This window comes from Sturnus vulgaris, chromosome 4, assembly GCF_052056855.1.
Source record: "Sturnus vulgaris isolate bStuVul1 chromosome 4, bStuVul1.hap1, whole genome shotgun sequence".
In the NCBI taxonomy this organism is placed as follows: domain Eukaryota; kingdom Metazoa; phylum Chordata; class Aves; order Passeriformes; family Sturnidae; genus Sturnus; species Sturnus vulgaris.
Genome location: NC_142246.1, coordinates 47764040 through 47789630, shown reverse-complemented (window position 1 = coordinate 47789630; position 25591 = coordinate 47764040). Strand labels below are relative to the sequence as shown.

The 25591-nt window shown below is 37.3% G+C and overlaps 1 protein-coding gene across 5 annotated transcripts in view; it reads right to left on the bottom strand.

Moving 5' to 3' along the window:
• Positions 1–25591, bottom strand: part of COL25A1 (collagen type XXV alpha 1 chain) — a 126318-nt gene that overhangs the window by 51641 nt on the left and 49086 nt on the right. For all 5 annotated transcript variants that reach the window (XM_088163846.1, XM_088163848.1, XM_088163850.1 and 2 more), the window contains 7 exons: positions 23048–23074; positions 20602–20646; positions 10577–10630; positions 8981–9007; positions 6603–6647; positions 2633–2665; positions 2434–2469 (listed from right to left, as the gene is read on the bottom strand). In XM_088163846.1, coding sequence (XP_088019972.1) covers positions 2434–2469; positions 2633–2665; positions 6603–6647; positions 8981–9007; positions 10577–10630; positions 20602–20646; positions 23048–23074 — 267 coding nt within the window. The remainder of the gene's footprint in view (positions 1–2433; positions 2470–2632; positions 2666–6602; positions 6648–8980; positions 9008–10576; positions 10631–20601; positions 20647–23047; positions 23075–25591) is intronic.

Here is a 25591-nt window from a genome sequence, read left to right as displayed (position 1 = left end):
AATAGTGGCTAGGATTTCATTTTAAATAGACACTTTTTGGTCTGTTGACTATCACTTTCTGAAGCAGAAAATGGGGTATGACTCTTGCAAAAGAGTAATGCTCCACTGCACTAACAAAAGTTAAACTCCAAGTTCCTACTCTGTCTTTGCACATTTTGCATGAGCAGCCATCCATATGGCCCTGCAACCATCAACTTTTCCCACTTAATCATGGAAGCACCAAATTTCATTTGCAAGCACAGAATTGGAATATTTATAATTGTTACTATATTAGTGTTTCTGCAGTAGATTACTCTTTAGTCTTGGGACAGAGCTAACCCCCATACACTCACACATAATAAGCAGAAAGAATCCACCAAAGCCAGTTCAGATTCACAGTAATCTAAAACAGTAAAAATGCCCCTAAAAGATGCATCAATATGAAACAAAATTAAATAAATCATTATTTCTTAATTACAACTAGCATTGTGGATGAATGCATAGTCTTTTCTTTTTCAGACCTTTCCTAATGTAAAAATTCCAAGCATGATTTATGAGAAGAATGACTTTCCAAGAAACCAAGGGTGTATACTAACTCTATTACATAATGGCAGAGCAGGTCATTCTGTCACCTCAGCACACAGTGTGGCCTACAATAGCCTTGTCAGACTGCTGAAACACTGTCACATTTCATTTCATGAAAATAGTATTCAAGTGAGCAGCTCAACACATTTTTGTGCTTAGAAAATGGATAAGGGACAACTAGAAGAAGATGAAACAAGAAACTATAAGAAAGAAAAGAGGACACAGGAAGGGGAATATGAATGGCACACAGAGAAGGGGAAAAGCATTAAGGTGATGTAGATGGCAGAGACGTGGCTCCAACTGGACAAAGAGCCTCCCACAACCTCTGGTGGTGTGAAAAAGTCCTTGCTAAGCAAGGGTGCAGGGCAGCAGACATGGGGCACCTGGCTGGAGGAGGCATGCTGACTGGGCACGTTATGGGAGCTGATGGTTGGGGCTGGGACATGAGTGTGACTCCTGGGAAATCATGAGTGGAAGGAAGACACCAAGCCCCCTTTGGTATGAAAAAGAAGGTGAGAATACAGAAAGTCTGAACTGCATACCTCTCACTCATCCGTGTTGATTAAATCAGATCAAATCTGAGCGCCTGGGACTGAGAACCAGGAGCCTGCTGATAAATCACCACTAGTTCTGCCTCCATGGCAGCCACTTAATGAGAGTCTGAATCTCCACAGGCGCTTAAGTGCATTTTCTAGTTTATTAACCAAGCAAAGCATATGCTGCAGAATGCACACACTGAATGATTCTGTGGATTAGATAGCTTTAAAATACTTTGATTACCTTTCCTAATTAAAACTGCACTTTACTAAGAAACTGCATTTGCAACCATAATAGTCTTACGTATTCTCTGATGAGAGTTATAATTTCTTAAATAAAAATACTTAATTTCTTATTTATTTCTTATTTATATGTGGTTTGGGGTTTTGCTTAATCACCAAAATACCTTGAGTATTAGAAAATGGTTGTCTTGCCATGCACTATATAGAATTTTAGCTCTTGACTGTCTGTCTGGAATATCTCAAGTGGCAGAAGGACCCTGTTTGACTCTGGTAGCAGTGTGCAGTGGAATATTTTCAATGTTGTAAGAGGCAAGAACAATGCCAATGGCTCCAGAGGGAAACAAAATATTGCAATGCAGAAATCCAGTTCTCTCATTGCCTCTTTGCTCTCCCTGCAGGACCTGCCCCCTACTCTCACGAACGGAAGCTGAAGGCACAGCATTTGCTGTGTTTGATGTACTGTGGATTCAAAGAGCATATTCCCCAGCTGCACAGGGCCTCATGCAGTACAGTTATGGTAACTCCTGCAGGACCTCTCCTTGCAGAAGCAGCCTCAGCCACACAGCACCCAGGGGAATTTCTTATGCTGGAAGGAAGAACAGAGCAGCATTACCTAGTCTGTTCTTCCGAATACACTGCGTTCTACTGATGGTTTGATTCCCCTCACAGGCATATCTGAAAGGGATTCCAACCAATATTTATTTTCTTCCTGATAAGAACTAACAGTGTACCACAGTTTGAAGATTAATAGTTAAACATGCAGGGTTAGCTTGTGATCACCCAAGAAGCAGAGCCATTCTTTGTTAGTCTCACGAGCTGCAATGGGGCAAGCTTTGAATGCAAGAACTGTGCTGTGGCTAGAAGGGAAGGTGGGTTAGTCAGAATTGCTTTTAATGCTAATTAGTATCATCATTCCTGTGCCTTTTTAAAATACAAAATAAACATAGACCAAATATGTACAGCACTGGGCTACTAAACTGTACTGCCTTGGATTCATCCCAGTACAGGTAAGTGCCAGTGGAAACATGGATGTAACATCATTTATCATAAATCCAGCAGAAAGGGAAAACTGAACATTTCCAAGTAGTACCTTTTGTCCAGGCCGTCCAGCTTCACCAGGTTCACCCTGAAAGACAACAGATTAAAGACATGAGATCTGAGAAAATTAATTAAAGATAGAGCTGTGGAAAGCCGTAACATAAATGATACCCAAAATGTCTCTGACACTGTAAAGTTACATGGACCAACCACCCTCTTCTCCCTGCACAACTTCTTTAGAACTCCATTACCTTAATTCCAGCCGCAGAAGAGCCAGGGTCACCCTGATACAAAATCCACAAGAAATAATCACTCTTACTACATAAACAATTTTCCATGAAACACGTAAATCATGTAAGAGGATAGCAACATTATATAGCAAAATAAATGCATACCAAGACTGCCTGTTTTCTGTGCTGCTACATAGGCATTTAACGAATTAATTACATCAGTATGATTCAGAAAAGGAACAGTATTGTTTTTAAGACCATGTAGAGAGAGATTTAGCTTCACTCACCCAAACATCTATTACAGTTAACCTCAAATTTCACAACTAATAATGTAGATGTAATAATTGCAGATGTCGTATAAATGGACTTCATACATCCAGAATATGGGACATACTTTGATATCTCTAAATTGCTGATCTACATTAAAAATAATTCAGTTATTTACAAAGAATATGAGTCATCATTTGACCTAATTTTATAGGTGGCAAGTGTCAGGACTCAACTCAACATTTTTTGTGCCAATGAAGATTCACACTGAAAAAACCCCCAGTGACCTATGAGTTTATCTCCATCAGGACAGGTCATAGCTTTACTTCCTCAACACTCCAGTGTATTTAAATGGATATATTAATGCATGAAGGACTATACTATACAGGATAAGACAGCTATGGTAATTTACATATTCAGGAAAGGTCTCTGTTCTGAGAGGGCATCTAGCATTCAAAAAGATTTGCCTACATTCTGCTGGGTTGACTGGATTTCACAGGCACTGATATGCACAGGACAGAGGATTAGCTCGTTTTTTTTTTTCTTAAACAATATGCAAAAGAAAAAAAGAAAAAAAAACTACTGAAAAGTTTGGTAGTTAGTCTATATACTACTGAGGATGACTAGTATGCTTCTATTTGAAAAAAATGTTGAAAATAAATGTACATTATTCACTGAAAGTAGAAAGTTGCTACCTAGCAGCAACTTCAAGCTCCTGAGCAGTCTGCCAGTGATTTACATAGGTAGAATAGAAGCCAGTACTGTAATACACTGCAAAGATAGCAGAGTATAAATGCTTAATATTCTTTGCACAAAATACAAGTAGGGGACACCCATTCCTGATGTTTCTGTGAATGCCATAGCTTTAGAGCTGGTTTGGGCATGGCATCTTCTTAGTATGATCTCATAAAATTAAATTGTACTGGCTGACATGCTCACTGGCCTCTGAAGAACAGGAAAACGCAGTTACTGCAGCTAGCTCTTGAGTGAAGAAAACACAAAAATCAGTATTATGAGATTGATATGTGCATGGAACCCTGAGCTGTCTCATTTTGATAGACATGCATGAGTGACAGTGTGAATATCCCTAAAAACACGTACAACTGAAAGCCTCAAGAACCTTTCATAACTATAAAGGGCCAAAACAACTAGTAAGACACATCGAATGGTTAAACATTTCAAAGGGCGATGATGGATATGGACAAGATAAAGCACAAAGTATTTATAATCCACCTTCATGCAAGAATAAAAATTAGATCAAAGAAAAAAAATTATGGTACAGTTTATGTTCACAAGTCACTGCTGAGTCAAGACAGTTTGCAAATGAAGAAACTTTAGTAGGGAAACATGTACAAAGAAGGAAGATCCCTGGTAGTTTCTAGGGATCAAGGCTACAGTGGAAGAACAGAAGCAAGAACTCAAGCTTGGCATTGACACCATCTTCAAAGTAGGACAATTCAACAGAGACATTTTAATTCTCAAGTCTCAGGTCAAGAATTAAGGAGCCAAGTCCGTATTTTTGAGTGTCACTAGGTACAGCAGTTCAGAAAACAAAGCTACATTTTTTGCATAAACAGGAACCTGCTCCTAAACCAAGTCTGAATCTGTTGTCATGTGGTATCTCACTCTCTAACCATATGAATAAAAATTTATTATTTATCTCACAGAAACTCTATTTAAGCTTTTAAAGAAATGTTTTTAAGTTTTATGGACTATGGATTAAATCTCCTAAGCAAAAAACTTCCCTCTATGCTGAAGAACAGGAGAGAGTACAAACCTTGTTAAGTAGCTCAAGTGTAACGTAATGACAGCAAGTTTAATGCTTACTCCTAAATTATCTGTCAAAAATCACCCTCGTAAGCTCTCTAGAAAGGATTGTTTGCAAAGCTACCTATCAGAAACTTTAAGCTGCAGCTCTTCTCTAAGAACTGTATCTTTTTTTACTGGGTGGCAGATTGTCTTGTAGGCAGTGAAAAAGAAGAAAAGTACTGAAAGTCAAAGAAGTCACAGTTCTGGCAAATCTGGCAAAAATGAATGCAGAAGATTCTAACCCATTATGGTTAAAGCAGTGCACTCCAAACAAACAGAATATATTCCCATGTCACCATCCCACCTCTGGGAGACTTCCACATTATGAAGTTCAGGAAGTGTCTTGAAATTTCTTCAGATACAGCAAAATAAGAAGTCTCCTGACGACCTACACTTTCCACAAGTTGATCCTAACTCGACTGCCTAACTGTTGGAAGCTCATACAGCTGTATTTAAAACTTTATACTTGGGCAGAAAGGATCTCCCACTGAAAGAAAGAGAAAACTTTTTTCTTTTGTCAAAAACGGGGATGTGCACACTGCTGATCACAGGGCAGTAAGGGCATTCTCGTGGATGCAAGCTCACCCCCAAGGCTAACGAAGTAGAAAAGCAACAGGTGAAGTTGCACTAGGCATCCCAGAGAGATTATAAACTTACCATTTACCTGTTGTAGAACTATCTATCTGAACAACGATCTCAATTCATACTTGAAGCGGATTATATTCTTACATCACGTTAAGAGTGGATCAAGATTATGTTACCAGCATATATCATGTAAGTAAGTAAATAAGGTTCTTAAAACTTTAATCTGTGTTAATAAGCATGACTACGAATAAAGTATTATTTAAATTAACTCAAAGAATCAAGTAACTTGACTATTCTTATATCTAATGTCTGTTTTTAGACATTTTAGAATATGCCTTAAAATCCTTGTGCTCTTCTAAGTACAGATTTACTGTACCCAAATGAGAGCTCCTGAGGGATTTGCATGCATTCCTTACCAACTTGATAAATCCATCACAAATTTCTCCTTGCACTGAAATGTTGTAAGTTGGTTAAGCATTCCACATGCAGGGATACAAGAAAATGTACTTATATTTCTGCCCAAGTGTAGTCACTAAAATAAATGTTTTTAGAAGCAAATGAATTAAAAAATCATGATCAAAAGAGATCAGTATGTCTGACCCTTTCTCGTGTGCAACACAGCCTTTACCCTAACTGCTAAAGACTAGCTTGTGTAAGGAAAACTGAAAACTCCAGTTCAATTTTCTGAGCATGAGTCTCACGTAAAAGAAAACTCAGGAAAATAAAAATTTTGACAAAAATCTATTTTTGATGATTTCTGCAACATCATGGAACTTTGCAGCAATAAACTAAGAAGGTATAAAGTGAGGTTATTGTTGATGTCACTTGGAATAAAGATTTAAATTGTGTGTATCATCAACTCCTGATTTTCCAGCTGCCAATTTTGGAGGGAAGTTGCCTATCACAATACCACAATTTTTGTCCCATATTGGTTTGGTCCCACTCTTTGATGAAACACAGAAGGAGAAAAGTTAAAGGGTATATCAGAAAACATGGGTATAATTCAAAGGGGCAGTTCTAACTGGCAGATTGTGACCAAAGTTTCTGTATGATGCAAATTTCAACAGTGGATTGCTAGCTACAACCAGGCTGATATATTCTGTACTAGGGCTACTACTGTATAAAGTAAGAAATCTTATGTTTAGCTGGACAGAATAGTGAAAAGTTTTCTGCTGTTCATAAAAATTAACTCAACCAAATCACTCACCTCTAAAAAAAACCCAGCTCAAAATGCATTTTTCTTTTGAACAAATTCTTATTTTCATTAGTTGGTTATACTATAAGCATGTCTAAGGCACACATTTTCTTCTCTGCCATGAAGTGGTGTTACCTTTTTTCCTGTGTCGCCCTTCAGTCCATTCTCGCCAGCATCTCCCTATAATTGAAATACACATTATGTTTTAATGATTTTCTGTAAGCACACAGTATGCAGGGAAGAGTCAGCATTCCAACATGATTAACAATGCAAGCTGATTTTGTTAATCAGATAGTCTCTGTGACGTGGTCAGGAAGTGGCTATGTCTTATACAGATTTCACTATAAATGCGATCCCTTTCACAGATCTATAAAAAACCCCCACCACAAAGTATCAAAATACCTGTTGGTATTATCTACCATCTTTCTCATTTCACTGAAGTTTAGCAAGGAAGGAATAATTTAATGATTTCCTGATGGTTCAGCACTTTAAATTACCACTACATTTTTCTTCCCAACACAGAGACATTAGCCTAGATGCATCTAATAAAATTCAGATGACAGTCAGACAATTCCAGTAGTTTTTATTGGGATTTTCAAGTAATTTATAGCATATACTCTCTGAGTCTGAAGTCCTTCATGAATGATTCACGAACTAAAAAAAATTCACTAAATGTCACTCCTCCAAGGAGCTACCTAATAACTTTATCTCTACATAAATTCTATACGCTGTTTTTGTTTAAAAAATGACATTCAGTTAACACTTCTTCATGGCTAAGTAGATATTTTCTACTAAAAAAAAATTAAGTAAAAATTTCACCATAATTTTCTATAAAGAGACCTAATTCCCACCTAGTCATGTAACCAAATAAGAAGTCCAGACTACATCAAATATGTTATATGTTGTTATATGTTAAGAAGATAGGCTAAAAATTTCTGTGGGACTTGAGGTTCATGTAAAGTGCAAGAAGTATTTAAAATGCAAAAAAATATTGATAAAAACAGAGCCTAAGTAGACTAAAAACACAGTCCTGACTTTGGTCAGATAACCAGTAGTACTATTCAAGTAACATTATTCAGTATCTGTCATATTGTTCTGAAAACCTTAATGGTGAAATTCCATTTGGAGAGGACTTAGCAATTTATACACAGTCACTGATACAATGGGAACTAGCTAACAATCTAGCAGCACTTTAGTTAAGGAAATATATATGAAACATGGAAGAGTAACTGAGGAATATCATCCCAAGTTCATTTGACATGATAAAGCATATTGAGGGTATCTGTAACTTTTTAGAAAAACACAAAGGATAATTATGGAAAAATATAATGGTTTTAAGTATTAAAATTCATTGTTATTCCTTTCATGTCTGAAAACAAAGGATTATTGAAGTACTTAAAAAATATCATTTTAACAGAAGAAATTTTTGCATGATGAGTATTTCATGATTACATAGTTCTGCATGTGGGGTACAGACTTTCAAGATCTCCCTCGATTCTTTTTATGGTGTGTTTTTGAAAAGGTGAAATGAATTGCCTCAGCAAAGAATGCTTCCAGCTGCTATTACACAGATTTACACAGATGTGGAAGTGAAATTCAGTTGTAGCTGCAAGGACGCAGGTAAACATTTCTCAAGAGCAAATTGCACCTCAGTACAAACAACTTACTTTTTAAACATAAGCTCAGTATACTCGCAGAAGATGATGCTGTGCACGGATTCCTACTCAGAATAAGGCTTATGCTATTTCTCAAACTGCCCCTGTGAGCAGATGAGGCAGCTCAACTCTAAACTTACTGTGCTCCTACCAGCCACTACTCCTGGAAGAGCAGAATTGTATTCCTCCTTTGCAGTATTGGGCTTGTTCCACCCCTTTGTCTTGCCTTGGTATGACTGGACATCAGAGAAGCAATTTTTTGCTAACTCAGTGCAAGAAAGAGCACCATCAGTGCAAGTAAGAGCATTGTCAGTGCACCACTTGTGCTGCTGGTGCCTCTCCAGACAGCATCACTAGAAGATCGTGGGGGCAGACTCCCTTGCTCTTACTTAAACTGACTCAAACACAAATGCAGCATTCCATTTTTAGTATGTGGAGAACTTGTTATCTAGGTATCATTTAGAATCCACGTAGTTTTATCATTCTGTTACCTAATTGTTTTATTCCACACAGAGTCAGAGCATCAAAACCAAGTTATGAGAAACGTGTGGATTTCTAATTTATTCAGACAGGCTCATCATTTTCTGAGACCCACCATAGTTAGGACTGATTGCTCAGCTGTGCAGCCTTTAACACAATCACTGCACTCTGTGACTAATCCCTCTGTAGTAATCAAAGATCAGTAACTTCCATTAGTAGGTATTATCTGACCCTCAGAAAGGCTGCACATTTCCACTCAAGTTCTAGCTGAACAGTAGCTGTGGCTTTTTATTTTTTTAAACTTGGGATCGGTGCGCTGGTGATTCTCCAAGCAAGTTATCTGAACAGAACCACAACAAAGGAAATGAAACGTCTCACCTTTTCTCCTCTTTCTCCAGGGTCACCCTAAGAAAAATAATTGGAGCAAAAAAGTTGTAAGTTACTAACTCTGGCAAAAATCAAAGTGTTAGCCTTACTATCATTAGTTATTAGTAATGTTAGTACTACTATCACTACTAATACCTATGTCACTACTGATGACCATGTCTCAGATGATACAACAAAACAAGAAAATCTCCAGTGAACAATAAAATATGTAAATTTAACAGATCTCAATGCACAGTACAACTTCAATATATATTTTTTTAAAGTGTCAATGGTTTGCATGTGAAGACTTCTCTCACTATGTTGTCCTAGACCCTGACAAACAGGCATATGTCTCTGAGAACCTGCAACCTGCAGGGCCCTAGCTGGCTCCTACACGTGATTCTCCTTGTTTTGGGAACAAAGGAAACAAAAAGTCTGAATGTGAAGGGAAGGTCTTATGATTCTGTCAATGGCTCAGAAGGTTCCTCAAGAGAGAGAAAATGCCTTAAGTGGCTTGAGCTAATTCATAACTGTTTAAGAGTAAAGAGCCTTCAGTGCTCCTTATATTGTCTCTAACAACCTCTGTTATAAGATGGCTTACATCCTTTTTTTTTTTTTCAAAATTAAACCATGCTCGAGAAACTGCAAAAGTACTTTTGCACACCAGCCTGACCCTGATAACTCATCTCTGCGTTTCTGGTTCAGAGCTGCAATCTGGCTCATCTCTGCCCCTTCTGATGGCTGGCAGTCGCTAGGTAACTCAGGGATTACAGCTGTGAATACGAATTAAGCATCAACTGCCATAATTTGGCTTCTTCTGTATACAAAGTAAGAAAAGGTCATGCTCCCAAATGGTTTGTTTTCATTCCTTATGGACAAGCAGCCAGTCAGTAAATGTAAAGAGGCTGCCTTGCATGTCTGTCAGCAGCAGCACGATGCACAGAATCAGCTGAGGAGAATATGTGCACCAGAGACACTCACTTGCAGCTGATGGGATTAGAATTTAGCATTGCCCCCTCCAAGAGGCCCACAGATCCCATCATCTTGGACATGTTTTCTTTTAAATGAAGTTATCATAAGCTTTATGTTCTACTTCCTTTTTTTGATATTAAAACAGCAGAACAAACTATATAACAATAAAGTGCAAAGAGTAATTCTGATGTAACAAATACTGTCTGAGACATGCTTCTAATGAGGCTTGCTGCTAACTTCCAGAATAGCAGGATCAGCCCTCACGATTTCACCCTGACATTTGACAAAGAATTGACGGCAGCAGTTCTTGAAAAGAAGCTTGAAACACATTGTAAGGGGCATAAACAAAGCCTTTCTCAAAAGGTCCCCAGATTCCCAAACACTTGCAGGCATATTGCATTGAGTTGGCAGTGAATGTCTATGCCTCAGTGCCACTGACTGGAATTATACATGCACAGCAGAAGAATATGCTTCTTTATGATGAGATGTGTAAAGCCTCTTACAGCACTGATCACTGGAGGGAGCAGATCATTAAAAGCCAGTCAGAATATAAACCCAAGCGGGAAAGCACAACTGTCATCTACATATGCACTCACATACTATGTGCTTCTGTTTTTAATCCATTTTCATACTGACCTTGAGCCCTGCTTCTCCCTTCTCTCCTGCTATGCCAGGCAAGCCAGGTTCACCCTAAAGGCAAAGAAAAGAAAAATGAAGGTAAGAAGGACATGATGAAATATATGAAGCTTCTCATAAGGGGTAAGTAATGATAAACAAAATCTTAAAATACTCTGCAAACATGTACTCCACAGCTGGGCACTAAAATTACTTATTTCGCCAGTTAGGGTGGATTAACTAACCCATTTAAGATAAGAAATTATTCTGCTGACAGAGGTGGAAACACACAGATGTCACACTAAATAGAAAGGAGACTTGTGACTCCTGATTCTTAAAATCTGTCCAATTAACCTTAAAAGCACAGTCTTCCCAGCAAAACTGCCAATGCTTTCCTCTTTCCTACAACTTAGAAATGCTGCAAGAAAGGCTTATCTTAATTTATTTTGACATTTGTGTTTTTGAGAGGGGCCTGTTTCAGAAATGGAAGAATTTGGAAAAACAGAGAGCTTTTCAATTTTTAAAATATCCTTTGCTTGTCCATTTTTATACTCTTATACCAGTAGCAGAAAAGTGGTTTTAAAATATTTAAAAACTGTCAGCATTACATCAGTGTTCCAAATTTTGGGTATGTTTTATGGGTAGTATTTTATTCTTCTACAGTTTAAGGAGTCATAAATGACCTTCATAAGTCAATCAGCAAATAACACCCATTTTCAATCTTCTTTCCGGTCTTCAATTTTAAAAATAAAGAAAAGAAGCAAACAAAAAAAAACCCAAGTCAAACAGCAACAACAACAACAAAAAACCCTCTAGAAGATATTACATAGTGTTTATATTCTACACTTATGGGGAAACCACAGATATTCATTTTAGATAAAATGATAATGCAATGGTTAGACTTTATTGTAAAACAACTAGACCTTATGGCTTATTATGTAAAAGCTTCTGCAAATGTATATCTCAGTTTCACAAGAATTACCTTTGATAACCCTCACAAAGAGAACTGCATCACACTTCTGATATTGCAAAGCACATTAAAATAACAGCCAAAAAAAGATTCTTAAAAGTCTGCAACTAGGTCCCTCTAAAAGGTCTTTGCTATCTAAATGTAAAAAAATGTGGAAAAGTTAAATCCAACAGCTAACATAGCAATCAAATTTGGAACAGTAATTTGCATCAGAAACTCAGTGAACAATTTTCATAGAGTGTTCAAATTTAACACGCATGATGAACCAATCCTCTACTCGAAAGTTACAGAGGCATTAAGATAAAGGCTTTTCCAAACACAAGATATATTTTCTAGTCCTCCATAAAAGCCTTGTATTAAGAACTTATCTCTTTCTTACTTCTGCAGGCAGATTTAATCATAAGTGTATTAACTCTAATTGTCCGTGAAAGCAAGTTCCATTGTATTTCTGAATTAGGTAATGGAATCATTAATTACATTTTAATTTCATCAAGAATTGGGCTGTTTCAAAAAACAAACCAAAATCATCAAACTTCTAGCAAAACTCTAGTGAGGCATTTTCCAAGCCAGAGCAAAAAATGTTAGGTACCCTCAGGGAATTAAATAGTCACTTGTGCCGGCCATTTCTCAAGGCCCCTTTGTACTACAGTAGCTGTGAGGCTGATAAAGTGGCACGGGCGTTTGATATATGAGTGGTCAGGATTTGAAGCTGCTGGAGATTAGGTGCAAGTGTCCTAAAGGATTGAAATAAAAGGCTCTTGATGAAAATTGCTAGTTGACAAAACGAAGCAGAAGGGACCCATGAATATACACTTGCTTCTTCTCATCCCCACACCCCAAACATGCTTGTTACTGTCCCCTTCATTTTCAAACAGCTGCTGTCGGCTGATGCTTTCAGGGGCTTAAATCTCTAAGCAAAATGTTGACGTTCCAAGCTTGCACTTTCTTCACAGGTTTACATATCAGTGCTATGGATGCAGAGGGCTACTGCTGTGACAAAAACGAGACTGAAAAAATAGAACAAAAAATTTACTTCTTTGGAAAAAAGTGAAAACCTCAGCCTGCCACCTAGTCATAGTAAATCCCCTTTCACACCAGAGCAATCACATTTCTGACCTATATGCAACTTTGCTATGTTCAGCACTACACTTATAGTGCTTCTAGTGCTCTACTAGGCAGAGATATTTGAAGTGCAGAAACTAGCTCTGGGAATGGGAAAGATTGAAGGCAAACCTAGAAGGATAACACAAAAATGACCTTGTGCGTTTATGTTTTTGAAGTGATTATCGTTCTGTTTCTAATGATCAGAAGAACAGGAAAAATATTCCTTTCCCTATGTTAGAACTCTATTTTCTTGTCTGTACAAGGAATCAGAGAGTAATATGTTGAAGTGAAAATGTATTGCCCATAAGCAGCTCTATGTCCCAGCCCTGATGAACATTCCCAGTGCACAGCCAACAAGCTTTGTGCCAGGGAGCCTCCATCACTCTGCATGTCTTGTAGGCTTGGCAGTCTGCATTATGGGCAGATATTTTTACAATTCCAGTAAGCCTTAACATAAACCCCCCAAATAAACAAGAACACCAAGCCACAAAACAAAAATAAAAATTCTCTCCTCAAAGTAGTTATGAAGCAAAGAGTTGTTAACTTTTGAAGACGAGTAGATTGATAGCTCTTCCCTACTCAAACACTGTGTCATTTTAGCCATGTTGGCCCCAAAAAATGATTTTGATTCTTGGCATGAAAATAATTTAAAATATTTCTCTTAGGAAGTATAGTTAGTTAGTTTTCTTCCATTTACTTACTTTTATTTATTCATCTATTTATTACTAAAAGCATGTATTAAAACCAGAGTGCAAAATGCTGTACGAGTAAAACTGGAGTGTAAAATGCTGTACAGGTACACTTCAGCCCCAGAGGTTAGTGTTTTGGAGGTGAACAAAAAGCACAGCTGACCTTTAAGAGGCTGAAGATGATGATACTGCTATTCAAGGAGTGATGCATGCAAGGGAACACCAGACATTCAACATCATCACTCAACACAACAATTTAAATAAGACTGCTTTTCAACCTGATAAAATTAAAGAAGCTGTAAAGCTAAATCCTCAGTGTCATATGTTTTTTACATTCACCACGCCATGGTTAATGTCTTTCCTGACTGCTGTTATAGTCTCCCTTTAATAGCATTGACAGCAAGGTGTTAGGTTGCAGAAACAATTGTCTTCTGCACATCAACTAGCTTTCAAATCAAGGCAGCACATTCTTATTTCTTTTTTATTTTATAGAATTACAGAATGCTTGAACTTAGAAGGCACCTCTGGATATCATCTTTGAGACCTTACCTGGATTCTACCCAGTATGTCCATGTCTTTCTTGTAGTGAGGAGCCCACAACTGGACACAGTACTCTAAGAGTGGCCTCAACAGTGTTTTTTTTCCTATTTAAAGAGTAACTTTTCTATAGTGCACCTATTTATTCTATAGTACATTGAACTTTAGCTCACAGCTTGCCTTTCTCTACCCATGAACTCCTGAGAAATTACCACTCAATAACAGAGTGATGGCAATTGTTCTAAAACTTTTTATTGTCTATAAAACACAACCCATGATGCCAGTTAGAGAATTAATGAGGGCTGAACTGCACCTTCACACAAGAAAAACATGTAAGACCCAAAGAAATTGTGTGAAGATACCCTCAGAGCATCCCCATGGAACTTCTCTCTAAAAGTAATGGACAGTGGAGAAGATGCTGTAGTGAGGTGTGAAGTGCCTCAGTACTCAGTTTAAAGAAATTGTTACTTTCTGCCTTTTTTGCATTCTTATTCCCAGCTAAACCACACCACAGAAGCTGTCCTGTGCAACAAACATTGTGTGGAACTACCATGATACACCAAAATAAAAATAAAATTCTCCCTCCTGGCACTGAGATGGGCTATGATTCCCAAACATCACCTCAGCAACGTGTGGCTTAACTGTGATGGAAAAGAGCTAGAGCTCCATGGGATGCAGTGGTACCAGCACCATCTTACCTGAACATCCTGTCTATCAAGATTCTGTTGTGCCAAAGCAGCAACAAAACTACCAGATGCACAAACATCATGCTCCACACTGGTAAACACTCAAATATTGCATTAGAAATACCGTTTAGATAATCCTTGACTTCTTTTTCATTTGAAGTTATTTTTATCTTGCCTTTGTGTAACTTGACCAACCCGAAGAGTTCTGTTTTCATGACATGGCCCACTGCACAAATAGATGAATAAACTATTGGAAAATGCTAGAAAAACTTCCTTTTCCCAAATTTCATGAAAAAAGTACTAGAAGGCAATTCACTAGCCTCTGGTCTGTTTGCAGAAAAAGACACTGTCACTAGAACCCTTATAGACACTGAAGTCTCCAGTTATTCATCACCAGAATCCAATTTTTTTCAGTTTGCCAAATTCACAAATGGTCTCAGAATGGTGGAAATAAAATTTTCCAGCAAATGTTCTGTTATTCATTCTCTTACCCAAAATCAATCAGCTTAACTCAGCAGGCTTGTAAATGTTCCAATAATTTATTTAATGACAACTTACAGAGAAGTATGCTGCAGACACAGTGGGATTGTTTTGCTGTTGTTTACCCACCACAGAGAAATTGCAGAGTCCCCATCAGTGGAATACTGATAATTCATTTTCAAAGAGATAAGTTGTAATGTTTGTTTACTGTCAATAACAGGAAAGCATTTACCATGTTTCAGGAGCAAACCTGTAGATGGGGAGCTGCCATTGACAGTTCCACATGTTAACCCCAAATGCCCTGATAGGAGGATAAGCACTTTGGTTCCTCAAAAATAGCAGCAGTCCAACAAACTAAGTTACTGTCCCTACTGCACTGAATTAGAAAGACTGTTATCAGCAAACTGCAATGTTGAGGCATGACTGAATGAGTTACAAAGGGGATCACTTTTAGTTATTCAAAACCTGATAATTTATAGAAATGGCTTCAACAAAATGCACTGAGTCTCAAAAGTGGCTTTTTCTTCCAACTGCTATCAATGATCAAGGCAAACAAAATGCTAACATATCAAGAATATACACAACGAAGCCATTCAATTCAGTAGTTTCCGATAATTCAAAATAAAAGCAGAAGGATATTCCTTTGGACACATGGCAGAACACCTTGGTTCAAGTCCTGACACTCTTGAGCCTGTATTAACTGCATAACTGAATTAACACTGACAGACTGTCTTTCCTCTACTTGGGCAAAGAACAAATTTCAGCACCCTGCTCAATAAATAGGTGTAGTAGTATCCTCAGATACTCTTGTGCTGGGGCAGTCTTAATGCTTACACTGAAGTAAATTTGAATTTGGTGAGTACTCTAATTTATAGAGCATTGCTTGGGCTCTGCTGGTAATACGAGAAAAAAAATCTGTCAATACGAATTCATAAAATCTACTTCAGAACAGGTCTGAAAATGTATAACCCACTGGAGTCCATATCAAAGGAGTTGAAACAGTTGAAAGCATGCTTCTCCTTACTGGAGTGCTTTCTGCCCTTGAGGCATATACCTTAATATCCAGAATTAATCAGCTAAAAATAACATGGCTGGAGGCCCCAGCTTTTCTTGTTTGTAACTGAAAAGGAAGCCTGGAGGCTGCTGTTCTGAAATAGGTTTTGTTTTGGTGAGATGCATAATGGCTACACCAGCTGGTTGATATCCACCTCACCCTGAAAGAAAGGCTGTCAGTATTGCTATATTTTTCAGTCACTAGAATGTAATCAGTTTAGGGGTAAGGAAACACAAGAGGCCCCAAACTTAATCCAGTCTAATTTTACTCTAAAATACATAGATGAGGACAGAGGGTAAAAAAGTGTTTTTTTCAGATATGTTACTACGATTTCCATTTCAAACCAGGCTTGAATTAAATTCCTTTCAACTTGCTACTTGTGCCCCTCAAAAGTAACTTAAAATTGTTTGTTTAAGGACTGGAAATCTCTCCTGGCCTATTCACCAACTGAAATTAAACAGAAAGGCTCTTCAACAAGACTCAGCTGGCCTGCAAACCTGTCTGAGAATTTGTGAACTATACTTATGATGCTTTCTCCCTTTATTTGAAAAAATGTTAGCACACGCGTACCCTTCCTCATTTCGCTGAAGAAATTTGATACTGCTACCTTCAAAATGTGTTTGTACACAGCACTGTACACAGTAATAAGGAAATACATGTAAATTAGAGAAACAAGAAGCATGAAGAAAGAAATAAAAAATGTGCATACCCAGACTCTGAATCTACTGATCAGGAAAATTCTTCTGAGGTTTAGCAAATTGCTTTGCCAATCTACCAAAAGAATTCAAAATGAAGGGATCTATCCTGACCACTCATTCTGTTTTCGCCACACCCTTACAAAAAGCCCCACCAAAATATCAAGTACTGCATAAGAAAAAGCGATTTATGGAAGTTGAAAGTGAGGGTTATGGACTCCAAGCAAACTCTTATTTATAACAAAGAGAGTTACTTGCACAAACTCCAGAAACTGGGTTTCTTTAGGCCAAATACCATCTTAAGAAACCTCTACTTTTCTCCTTGTGTCACCACTGCAGTCACTGAGCACCCTTCTCAAATCAGCACCGCTTAACAAATACCAGAATACAAATTCTGTACTTGCAGAGTTGAACTTTTCAGGAAGCCTTTTGTGGCCATTTCAACATGATTAATGTGGGGGGGATATGATATCCTTAGATCACTGCAACCTCCTATTTCCATGCAGAACTAATGCTTTTTTATACTTTTCAAGTGTCTGAGGAGCTTCTGCCAGGGATGGAGAAAGGGAAGTTTATTTGCCATTGCATTGTGGTAGAAAGAAACCCGTGGATTGCCCAACAGTCTGCAAAAGTAAAGGGGCACTAAGAAAGACTCCTTATCTCAGCAAGTTTTGCTCCATCCCAGAAACAACACTCTCTCCAGCTACAGGTATTATTAAGCAGCTCCTTTCCAGTTACTGTTCTCAAGAATAAACTTCCTGTAGTTTAGCAAAAAATGAAGATTGTAAATGTCCTTGCAAGACTATCTGTAATGTTTCACTAGATTTGGCCTAATGTGTGAAGGTTTTATGGCAGCGATTTTGCTACTCTGAATACAAGAAAAATCTACTAGTTAACAGTCCTGCAAAAACATGTGGGTTATGTAAAATTACACTTTCTCTAATATCTAGAGATTGTCTAAGAGAAGTGGTTCATATGTTAAGGGATTAGAAAACTGTTGTAAATGCACTCAGAATTTATGATCTCATTCCCAGACCTATTGGTCAGACTTGTCAATCATCTCCCATTACCCAGTATTTCAATTAAAGAAGAGGTGAAAAGAAAGAAAAAGGAAAATTACAGAGGCGCGTAGAAGATGGAATGACCTAACTGTTTTGTTCAACTGCTTGAGGACCGAGCAAAGCTGACATTCATCAGCTGAAAAATACTTCATTGTCCAAACAAGAAAAGCATTCACACACTTAATTTTAAGCATGTGCTTAACACTCACTGCCTTTTAAACTAAGGAAAAATATTAACTTGGAACTCAGTGTACTGCACATGCTGCTGTTTGACAGAGCAAGCTCACTGACCAAAAGGCAACCAAGACAGTAACGCTTTTGTAAAGTCTTTTAACTAAGTAACTTCTAAAAAGGGGATGACTCACATCACACATGCAAGTTGAACCCAACTATTCTGCAAGTCACCATGAATCCGAATGAGTAAAGCCAGAAGTGCCAGCAGCTGGCTCATAGTACAGACCAACACTTAAAATCACCACTCTGGTCCTCATTTAACATCTTGTGTGTCTTGTGTGTCACACTGCACTGAGAATCTGTTTTTTCATAGAGAATGGAAGAAATGACCTTTTGATTGGAAAATATTAACATGGGATTCCGAGGCTGCATTATAATTTCTAACTTTAGACAAACACTGCTTCAGTTTAAACTTAATTTCTACCACTATTTCCAAGTTAACAGAATTTTTAAATCTATTTATTAAAAGAGATAGCAACATTCAGCTTTCACCTGTGTAGTATTATATGAAAATAATATATTTTTTGCAAATGAGGAAGTGCTTTCTAGTCAATACCGACCAACAGTGGGGACATCAAACAAAAGAATGCAACAGCAATTTATTTTTATCTGTGTGGCTTTTGTCCTGGTACCTATGTTTCGCTTCAGTAATGTAGGTTTTTTTCTCAAAGGTCAAAAGCAAAGCAGTCCAGCTACACCAAAACCACGCTGACATCTTTAATTAAGTGGTAATAATTTTAAAATGTCTGTGAAGTTATAGACGCCATGAATGTTGAAGTAAATCAAATAAACAGACACCCATAAATTGAAAATTTTTGAGTTTTTTTCAAAAGCACAATTTAAAATTAATAATCAACATTTAAAGATATGCTTGCACCTTCCCATAATATTCAACAGCACATTTTTCATGGCCCCTGAAACATGACAGCAGGTAAGTCTATGTGGTATCCTAAAAATATACCTTGCCATAGAGCTTAAAAAAATTCCCTGTCTCCATTTCAAAATGACATATTAATCACACATTTGACACATTTCATTAATATCAATTTTTCTGCTCATCTGAGTGAATTTTTCTGGCTGGAGTTTGTTTGCTTACTATTAAAAATAAAGTTCCTGAATAAAATATGAATCATCAATTCTGTCCTATTCAAAGTGGTTTCCAACTTCACCCCATCCAGTCTTCTTACATATTCCTACAGACATGCTAAAAAGTAAATTTTCACTGGCATTTTAGTCAGGCAACAAAAATTACTTGTATTATGTACAGCAACAGCATCTCAGTTGGTAAGCACTGTCTACCATTCCTGTTGCAATTGAATGCAGCTATAAAATATGAAGGAAAACATCTGAGGACTTAATGCAAATTTGTTTCATATTATTTTCTTATATATTCTGGTATTTTATATATACATGTATATATGTGTATATATATATAGCTAATTCTAAGTATTTTTTATTTTGTTGTTTCACATTAGTCATAATAGTCAGAATAGTTAAAAAATAAATTCCTATCACTAAAGTGAAATAAATGATTATTACATTATTTCTTATAAGCACTCTAAAAACACAGGTCTAATACTATGTATAATGCTATTAGAAACAGTACATCCTTTTTTTTTTTTTTTAAGAAAGAAGAATTAAAAGTAAATTATTTGAAACATCTTAACACTTATTCCTAGGGCTCTTGGTGAGGGAAGCAGAAGAGAGGATTGTCTAATACAACCCTTATACACTACCATCTGCTGCTGCTTCAACCTGGTGAACACATATATCATTCATTTTCCTTCTGGCATTCCTTGGAAGTTCACTAGGAATGCTAGGGCTTGTGAGAACAACAGATGGATAATACTCTTTACAGACAAGGAGGCATACTATTTAAACTTCATCACCCAGACTTTCCAAGAAATCTTAGCAATTCTGTAACACAGCCCTGCTGCTATATTGTGACCTCGCCTTATGGTGGGCCACTCTGACCTATGATTTTACTTAGGAATGACAGTGACTTGCCTAAATTAGCATTTTCTCTTGTTTGTGTTCAAAAATATTTGTTTAATTTATTCCTTTGTGTTTTCATCCCCAAAATTCAGATTCAAATTATCTTCCAGCTGCACTTCCATCTCGTTTTCTTTCTCTATTTATAAATTGCATTAACAATGTATTGGCACCATATCAATACCCGATATCAATGTAAGTTTTTGCATCATGGGACTGAGTTAACAAAAAGTAAAAAACTCTTTGTTTGTAAATATGCTGACTCAAGTAACACACTATTAATACGCATTTCTTTCTACAACCTATCAGTCACCACCAAATCTGAACACTAGATTTTCAGCTTAATTAATTACATTTGCTGCTTGTTCAGGTAAAACTAGAAAAAAATTACTTCGGAGCACAAAGCACCTTATATGATTCTTTTCCATGAATTTGAAACCACAGCTCTGGATATAATGTTGCATATTGCTCATGAGAACAAGGCCAAAATTGCTTTAATCCACTACATAAATAACAGCAGCACTGAAAAAGTCAGAGAACTCACCACTTGTCCATCTCTCCCTGGAACACCAGGCACTCCGACAGAACCCTGGAGGGGAACAGATGCCAGTGTTTAGCAAATTAAACAGGTAATGAAACCTTTCATCTCATAATACAGTTTTTAGAAATAACAGTGAATGTTTGCTTATTGTAGCTGCAATAAATTTTTCAAGAACTCATTTTTACTCAAGCTGCGTTCTCCTTTCGGTTGAGATTTTATACTAATTAGGCATTTTCTCATGTTGTACATTTTAAAGACTGTATGGCCTTTTCCAGAAACATGCTTCAAGCTCATGTTTTGTAATGCTGTGGATGCTTCACAAGAAATGTAAGAATTAAAATGCTATTCCATTTAATGCTCTTAATAAGTTTTGAGACTGATCCCATACAATTGAATATAGCACCTGAACAAAACCATTAATGCTTCTAGAGGGATCATTCAAGCTCAATAATTTGTAGAACCAATCCTTCTAAAGGTTTTCAAGAGATAATCTGCAGTGATTCAGTCTGACAGTACAAATTAAAGATACATTTTTAAACTGCACCAATATTAGTGCCATCAAAATTAAAAGGTCAATACAGGCCAAACACAAGGGACAAAGAAGGGAAAAAAATTAACAATTACTTATAACATTGGAGGGATTTTTTTACAAAGCTCTCATACTGTAAGTTTCTATGTGATGGATAATTTTTTTAAGGACTTTATGCAACTTGCTATGGAAACAGTTTTCAGTGAAAACACAAAGCATGAGGAAAGCAGGAAAGCTGCATCCGCTTGTTCAGCATTCTCCTCTTACTTTATAAAGACAGTGCTGCTCAGCAAGGAAACTGAAAGACTTGCTGCATGGCAATTCCCCCTCTATTTTGGTTGGAGGCGTCACTAAAATTATCACCAATAACCAAAGGAAACTCATCCAAAATGGATGCACACGTTTATCAATTAATAGAATTGGGAAAGTCTGTGAAACAGGAAAAGGGAGCAACTCATGAGGGTCTCAAAAACCCTCCAAGAGCTAGTAACAGAGCTTTGAATCAGTAAGAAATAATACACTGCATCCCAGCATATCTCCGTGAACTCCCCTTTCTCTCAAAGTTTCCACTCCAGCATCCTTGTTTTCTCTTTTTGCTGTATGCATGGTCATGGCTTTAAGCTACTGCAAAGGGGCCTGAGTGAACATTTTCACATCTCTGTATCAGTTTTCCAAAACACTAGAAGGCAAAGCTCAGGAGGGCGTTAAACCATCAGCCTCAATAAACTATCCTATATATAACAGTTCCTCCTCTCAGTGGCAGCTGATTATTTTCCTTACAAAACACAGGATGTTAGAAAATGTAAAATAAGTAAATGTTTATCAGATATTCAAAAGTCCATCAGCACGTGGGTTTTGCTGATGTTGCACACGCAAAGTATCCTCCTCCACAATTCTCAGGGTATAGCATTATAAAGGCAGCTTAGACATGAGCCACATTCCTGCATTACCAAACACAAAGGGTAGTCCTCTCCTTCAGCCTGCAAACTATACAGCCCACAGCTGTCAAAATTCCACCAATTTATATACTTTAGGATTATGATTTTTCTTCCTTTTGTTAAAAAAATTCATTTTAAAAGATGCTTCACTCTAAAGAACATTATCTCAGAAGAAGATAAGCAGATATCCTTCTCACATATGTCAATTCTACTTATTCCTTCCCCCTTTTTTTCTTTTATGCAAGTTATAGCTGTTTTATTAGATATCTTTCATACAACTTTTCAATCTTTTGAAATCAGCTAGAAAATTACTCACCTTAGTGGTATGTGAGTCAGTTGCCGAAAAAGTACCACTCACTAACTGTTAGTGCTGATATTCTGAGGACTGTTTTAATGGCATAATTCCATAAATCCTAAACTCACTCAATCAAACCAAGGCAGTCAGCTTTAATGAGTATAAATAACGCTGAAGGCATTCCCAGGAAGTCAGATCTCAGGTTACCGAAGGAACAGGAAGACACCAGCAGACCACCTGAACGCCACCAACCAAGCACTATTTATCAGCAACACCTACATCCTTTGTTTCTTCTGGTCAATTCTTCAGTCATATGGCACTGATCTACTTGAGTAGACATGCATTTAATCAGAAACTTTATCTCCCCACCTTTCACGACATTTTAACTTTGGTTCCCTAATCATACCAGTGTATGAATGAGAAAATTATAGTGACCTTTTCAACTGAAAGTTAAGCAGCCAGATTGAAAACAGCCTGCTCCACATTGCTTGAACATCTTATGATGGGGGAAATGAGAAATCTCATGTCTCACATTATATGGCTCCATTTCATAAAAATAAAACTCAGAACCTAAGCTAATTGATTCAATGCAGTGTACAGTAGCTTATTCCATTCACCTTTTCTGCTTCTCTGCCATTTGGCACAGGAGGAATAATCACTTTCACAGCACTGTTGTTTATACTATACCTTTTGTCCTGGAGGCCCTTGAGGTCCCTGCAAAGGGAAAACAATTCAATTAACATCACAACTCCAGCCAATTTAAACTGAAATGAGTAATTAAGACTGTCTTGTTGTGTAAGCACTCTGATACCAGACTGAAACCAGCTGATGTTTTATAAATCAAAGAAAAGTAAAAGTTTATGCTCAAAATGCACAATGAATATTTTCACTTTTGGAATTGATCTAACTACTAACTAGAATACTCAAATATTCCCCCTTCTAATCTTTTCCAAGCCATCTGTTTCTTCTAATACTGACTAATCTCTCAGAATTGACTGTGGTTTTCCTCTTTCTTTTATCAGCTAATGGCCAGTTGTGTGTCCACAGTAATATATCAGCTTGTCAGCATAAAAACAAGGTTTATGCAAACTAATATTTTTGAGATAGAGAGAAGCATAAACCTCAAAATCTTCTCACCTGCTAAGTATCAGCACACATGACTGTGTTATACCCAACTTGTCATGTGTGCCATCATTTGCAAGTAAAGAGAAAAATCTTTAACTTCAGAAATCATTAAGAATGCTCTTCGGAAGCAAAGAACCACCATTTTGTCCCCATCACCTGAGAAGGCAGGAAGAGATATCTCAATTCAGGAAAGCTTAACTTTCCTTAATGTCATACAGGAGTCAAAGTCTCATTGATATTAAGAGGACCCATTTCTCATCTGGTGTCTCAGAAATACCCAGGTGGCCACAATGGAGAGGAGGAACAGATACAAAGTAGATCAACCAACCATGTCTCAGACAGTTTGGCAGTCTGTTTTGGCAACAGCCAGACCATGTCCACCACAGTTCTATGCACTTTTGTCCCCAGGTTCCTACCATGAGCACTAGTGCTGTATCAAGCAAAGTGAAAGTGAGGTGCAAAACACAACACAAAAACTGGGGAATCCAAATTCTTCTGGTGTGAGAAGGAATAAAAGAAGAACTGATTGATACCAGAACTGCAATTATTCAGGAAAGCAAGGATTTAAAAAATGTGACAGTGATTTTGTTCCTAAACTGGTGTGAAGTTTAGGCAGAATCCTCCACTGTTGGTAGATGCAGGGCTTGTTGGAACATTGCTCCGATGCAACTTTAAACAGCTAACAAGGAAAAGCTCCACTGGTGGTAACTGAGTGCTGCATCCACTGATGTGGATGAAAGCCTCGCAGTTTTAAATGTGGACTGGTGTATCTAAGGTTTGGCATCAAACCTTGAAAAAGCATAGATCAACGTTGCTTCTTGAAACTTTTGCCTGATTGTTTTAACAGAAAGAAAGTATTGTGAACATCTCCTTTAGACTGTAGAGACAGATTCTGATAAAGAAAACCCACCTGTGAGGAGGAGGGTGACAATTTTACTTCCTTGCCTTCAAAAGAAGCAGAAGTACTCAAGCACTCAGCACTGGGGATGATCAGAGCAATGAATATAGTGAGCATCTGCTTTTTCAGATGGAGAAAAATGTCCCTAGCTCAGTGTTTCACAAAAGCTGCTGTTTAAATCAAGTCTTCTTTTCGCTAAGTGCCTGAGAGTGAGTGATCTGCTGGATAAGGAAACACAAATATAACAAAAGGTCTACAAACACTGTTCTTCCCTTTCTTCGAGTGCCTGACATCATCCTTCTCTTCTTCCACGAGAAAGGCACACGTTTGTCTAGCATTTAAAAAATGCCAAGAAATTAATGCTCAAACTAGTGCCCTCCTACAGCAACGTTATCAAAATAGGCTCCAAATGTCTACATCCTGGACATCAGTTGTCTGTTGACCTGTTGCAAACTAACCTGCTACATTTCAGGGTTATTTCAGGTCTTGGGAAAAATCTCACCATCAGTAGGCCAAAGTGAATACAAAACAACCTAAGATCCCCTTCATAGCTCATAACAGCTATTTTTATGTCCAAGGGATGGATATATCAGTTTCTATCTACTTAAGAAACTATAAAACCTTCTGAAGACCTTCAGCTACATTAAATTACCATTTGGGAGCCCTTAATACATTATTACTGCATGAAGGTAAAATGATAATTCACTTACAAATATTAGCCCCCTAAGCAACCTGTTAAATTCACTCTCTGTTGAGGATTTTCTGCCTGGTGCTTGCAGCTGTCAGCGTGTGGGATGGATATAATTCAAGACATTGCAAGAAACATTTTTTTTCTCAGAATTTCCTCCTCATCCTTGTCATCATTCCAGCTTCTCCACATGAATTACTGAATATGAAAATATTTACATAGTAGCATAGACTTGCTCTTATGGTGACTTTAAAATGAATCATTCCGAGAAAAGAAGAAACAGATACTTATCAATAAATATCTTATGCAATTAGAAGTTTTCCATTTCTGGTACTTAAGCCTTTACTCAGACTTGAAGTAGCCCTGGTGTTTCACACCCACTGAACCACTTGATGACAAGAACAGTCCTCAACAGTACAGCTATCTTCAGAAATTGTATGGTATTGACTCAAAAAAAAATTCCAAAAAAAGTTTACCTAAATTGATACATTTCACAATTTACACAGGATAACAAGTCCTT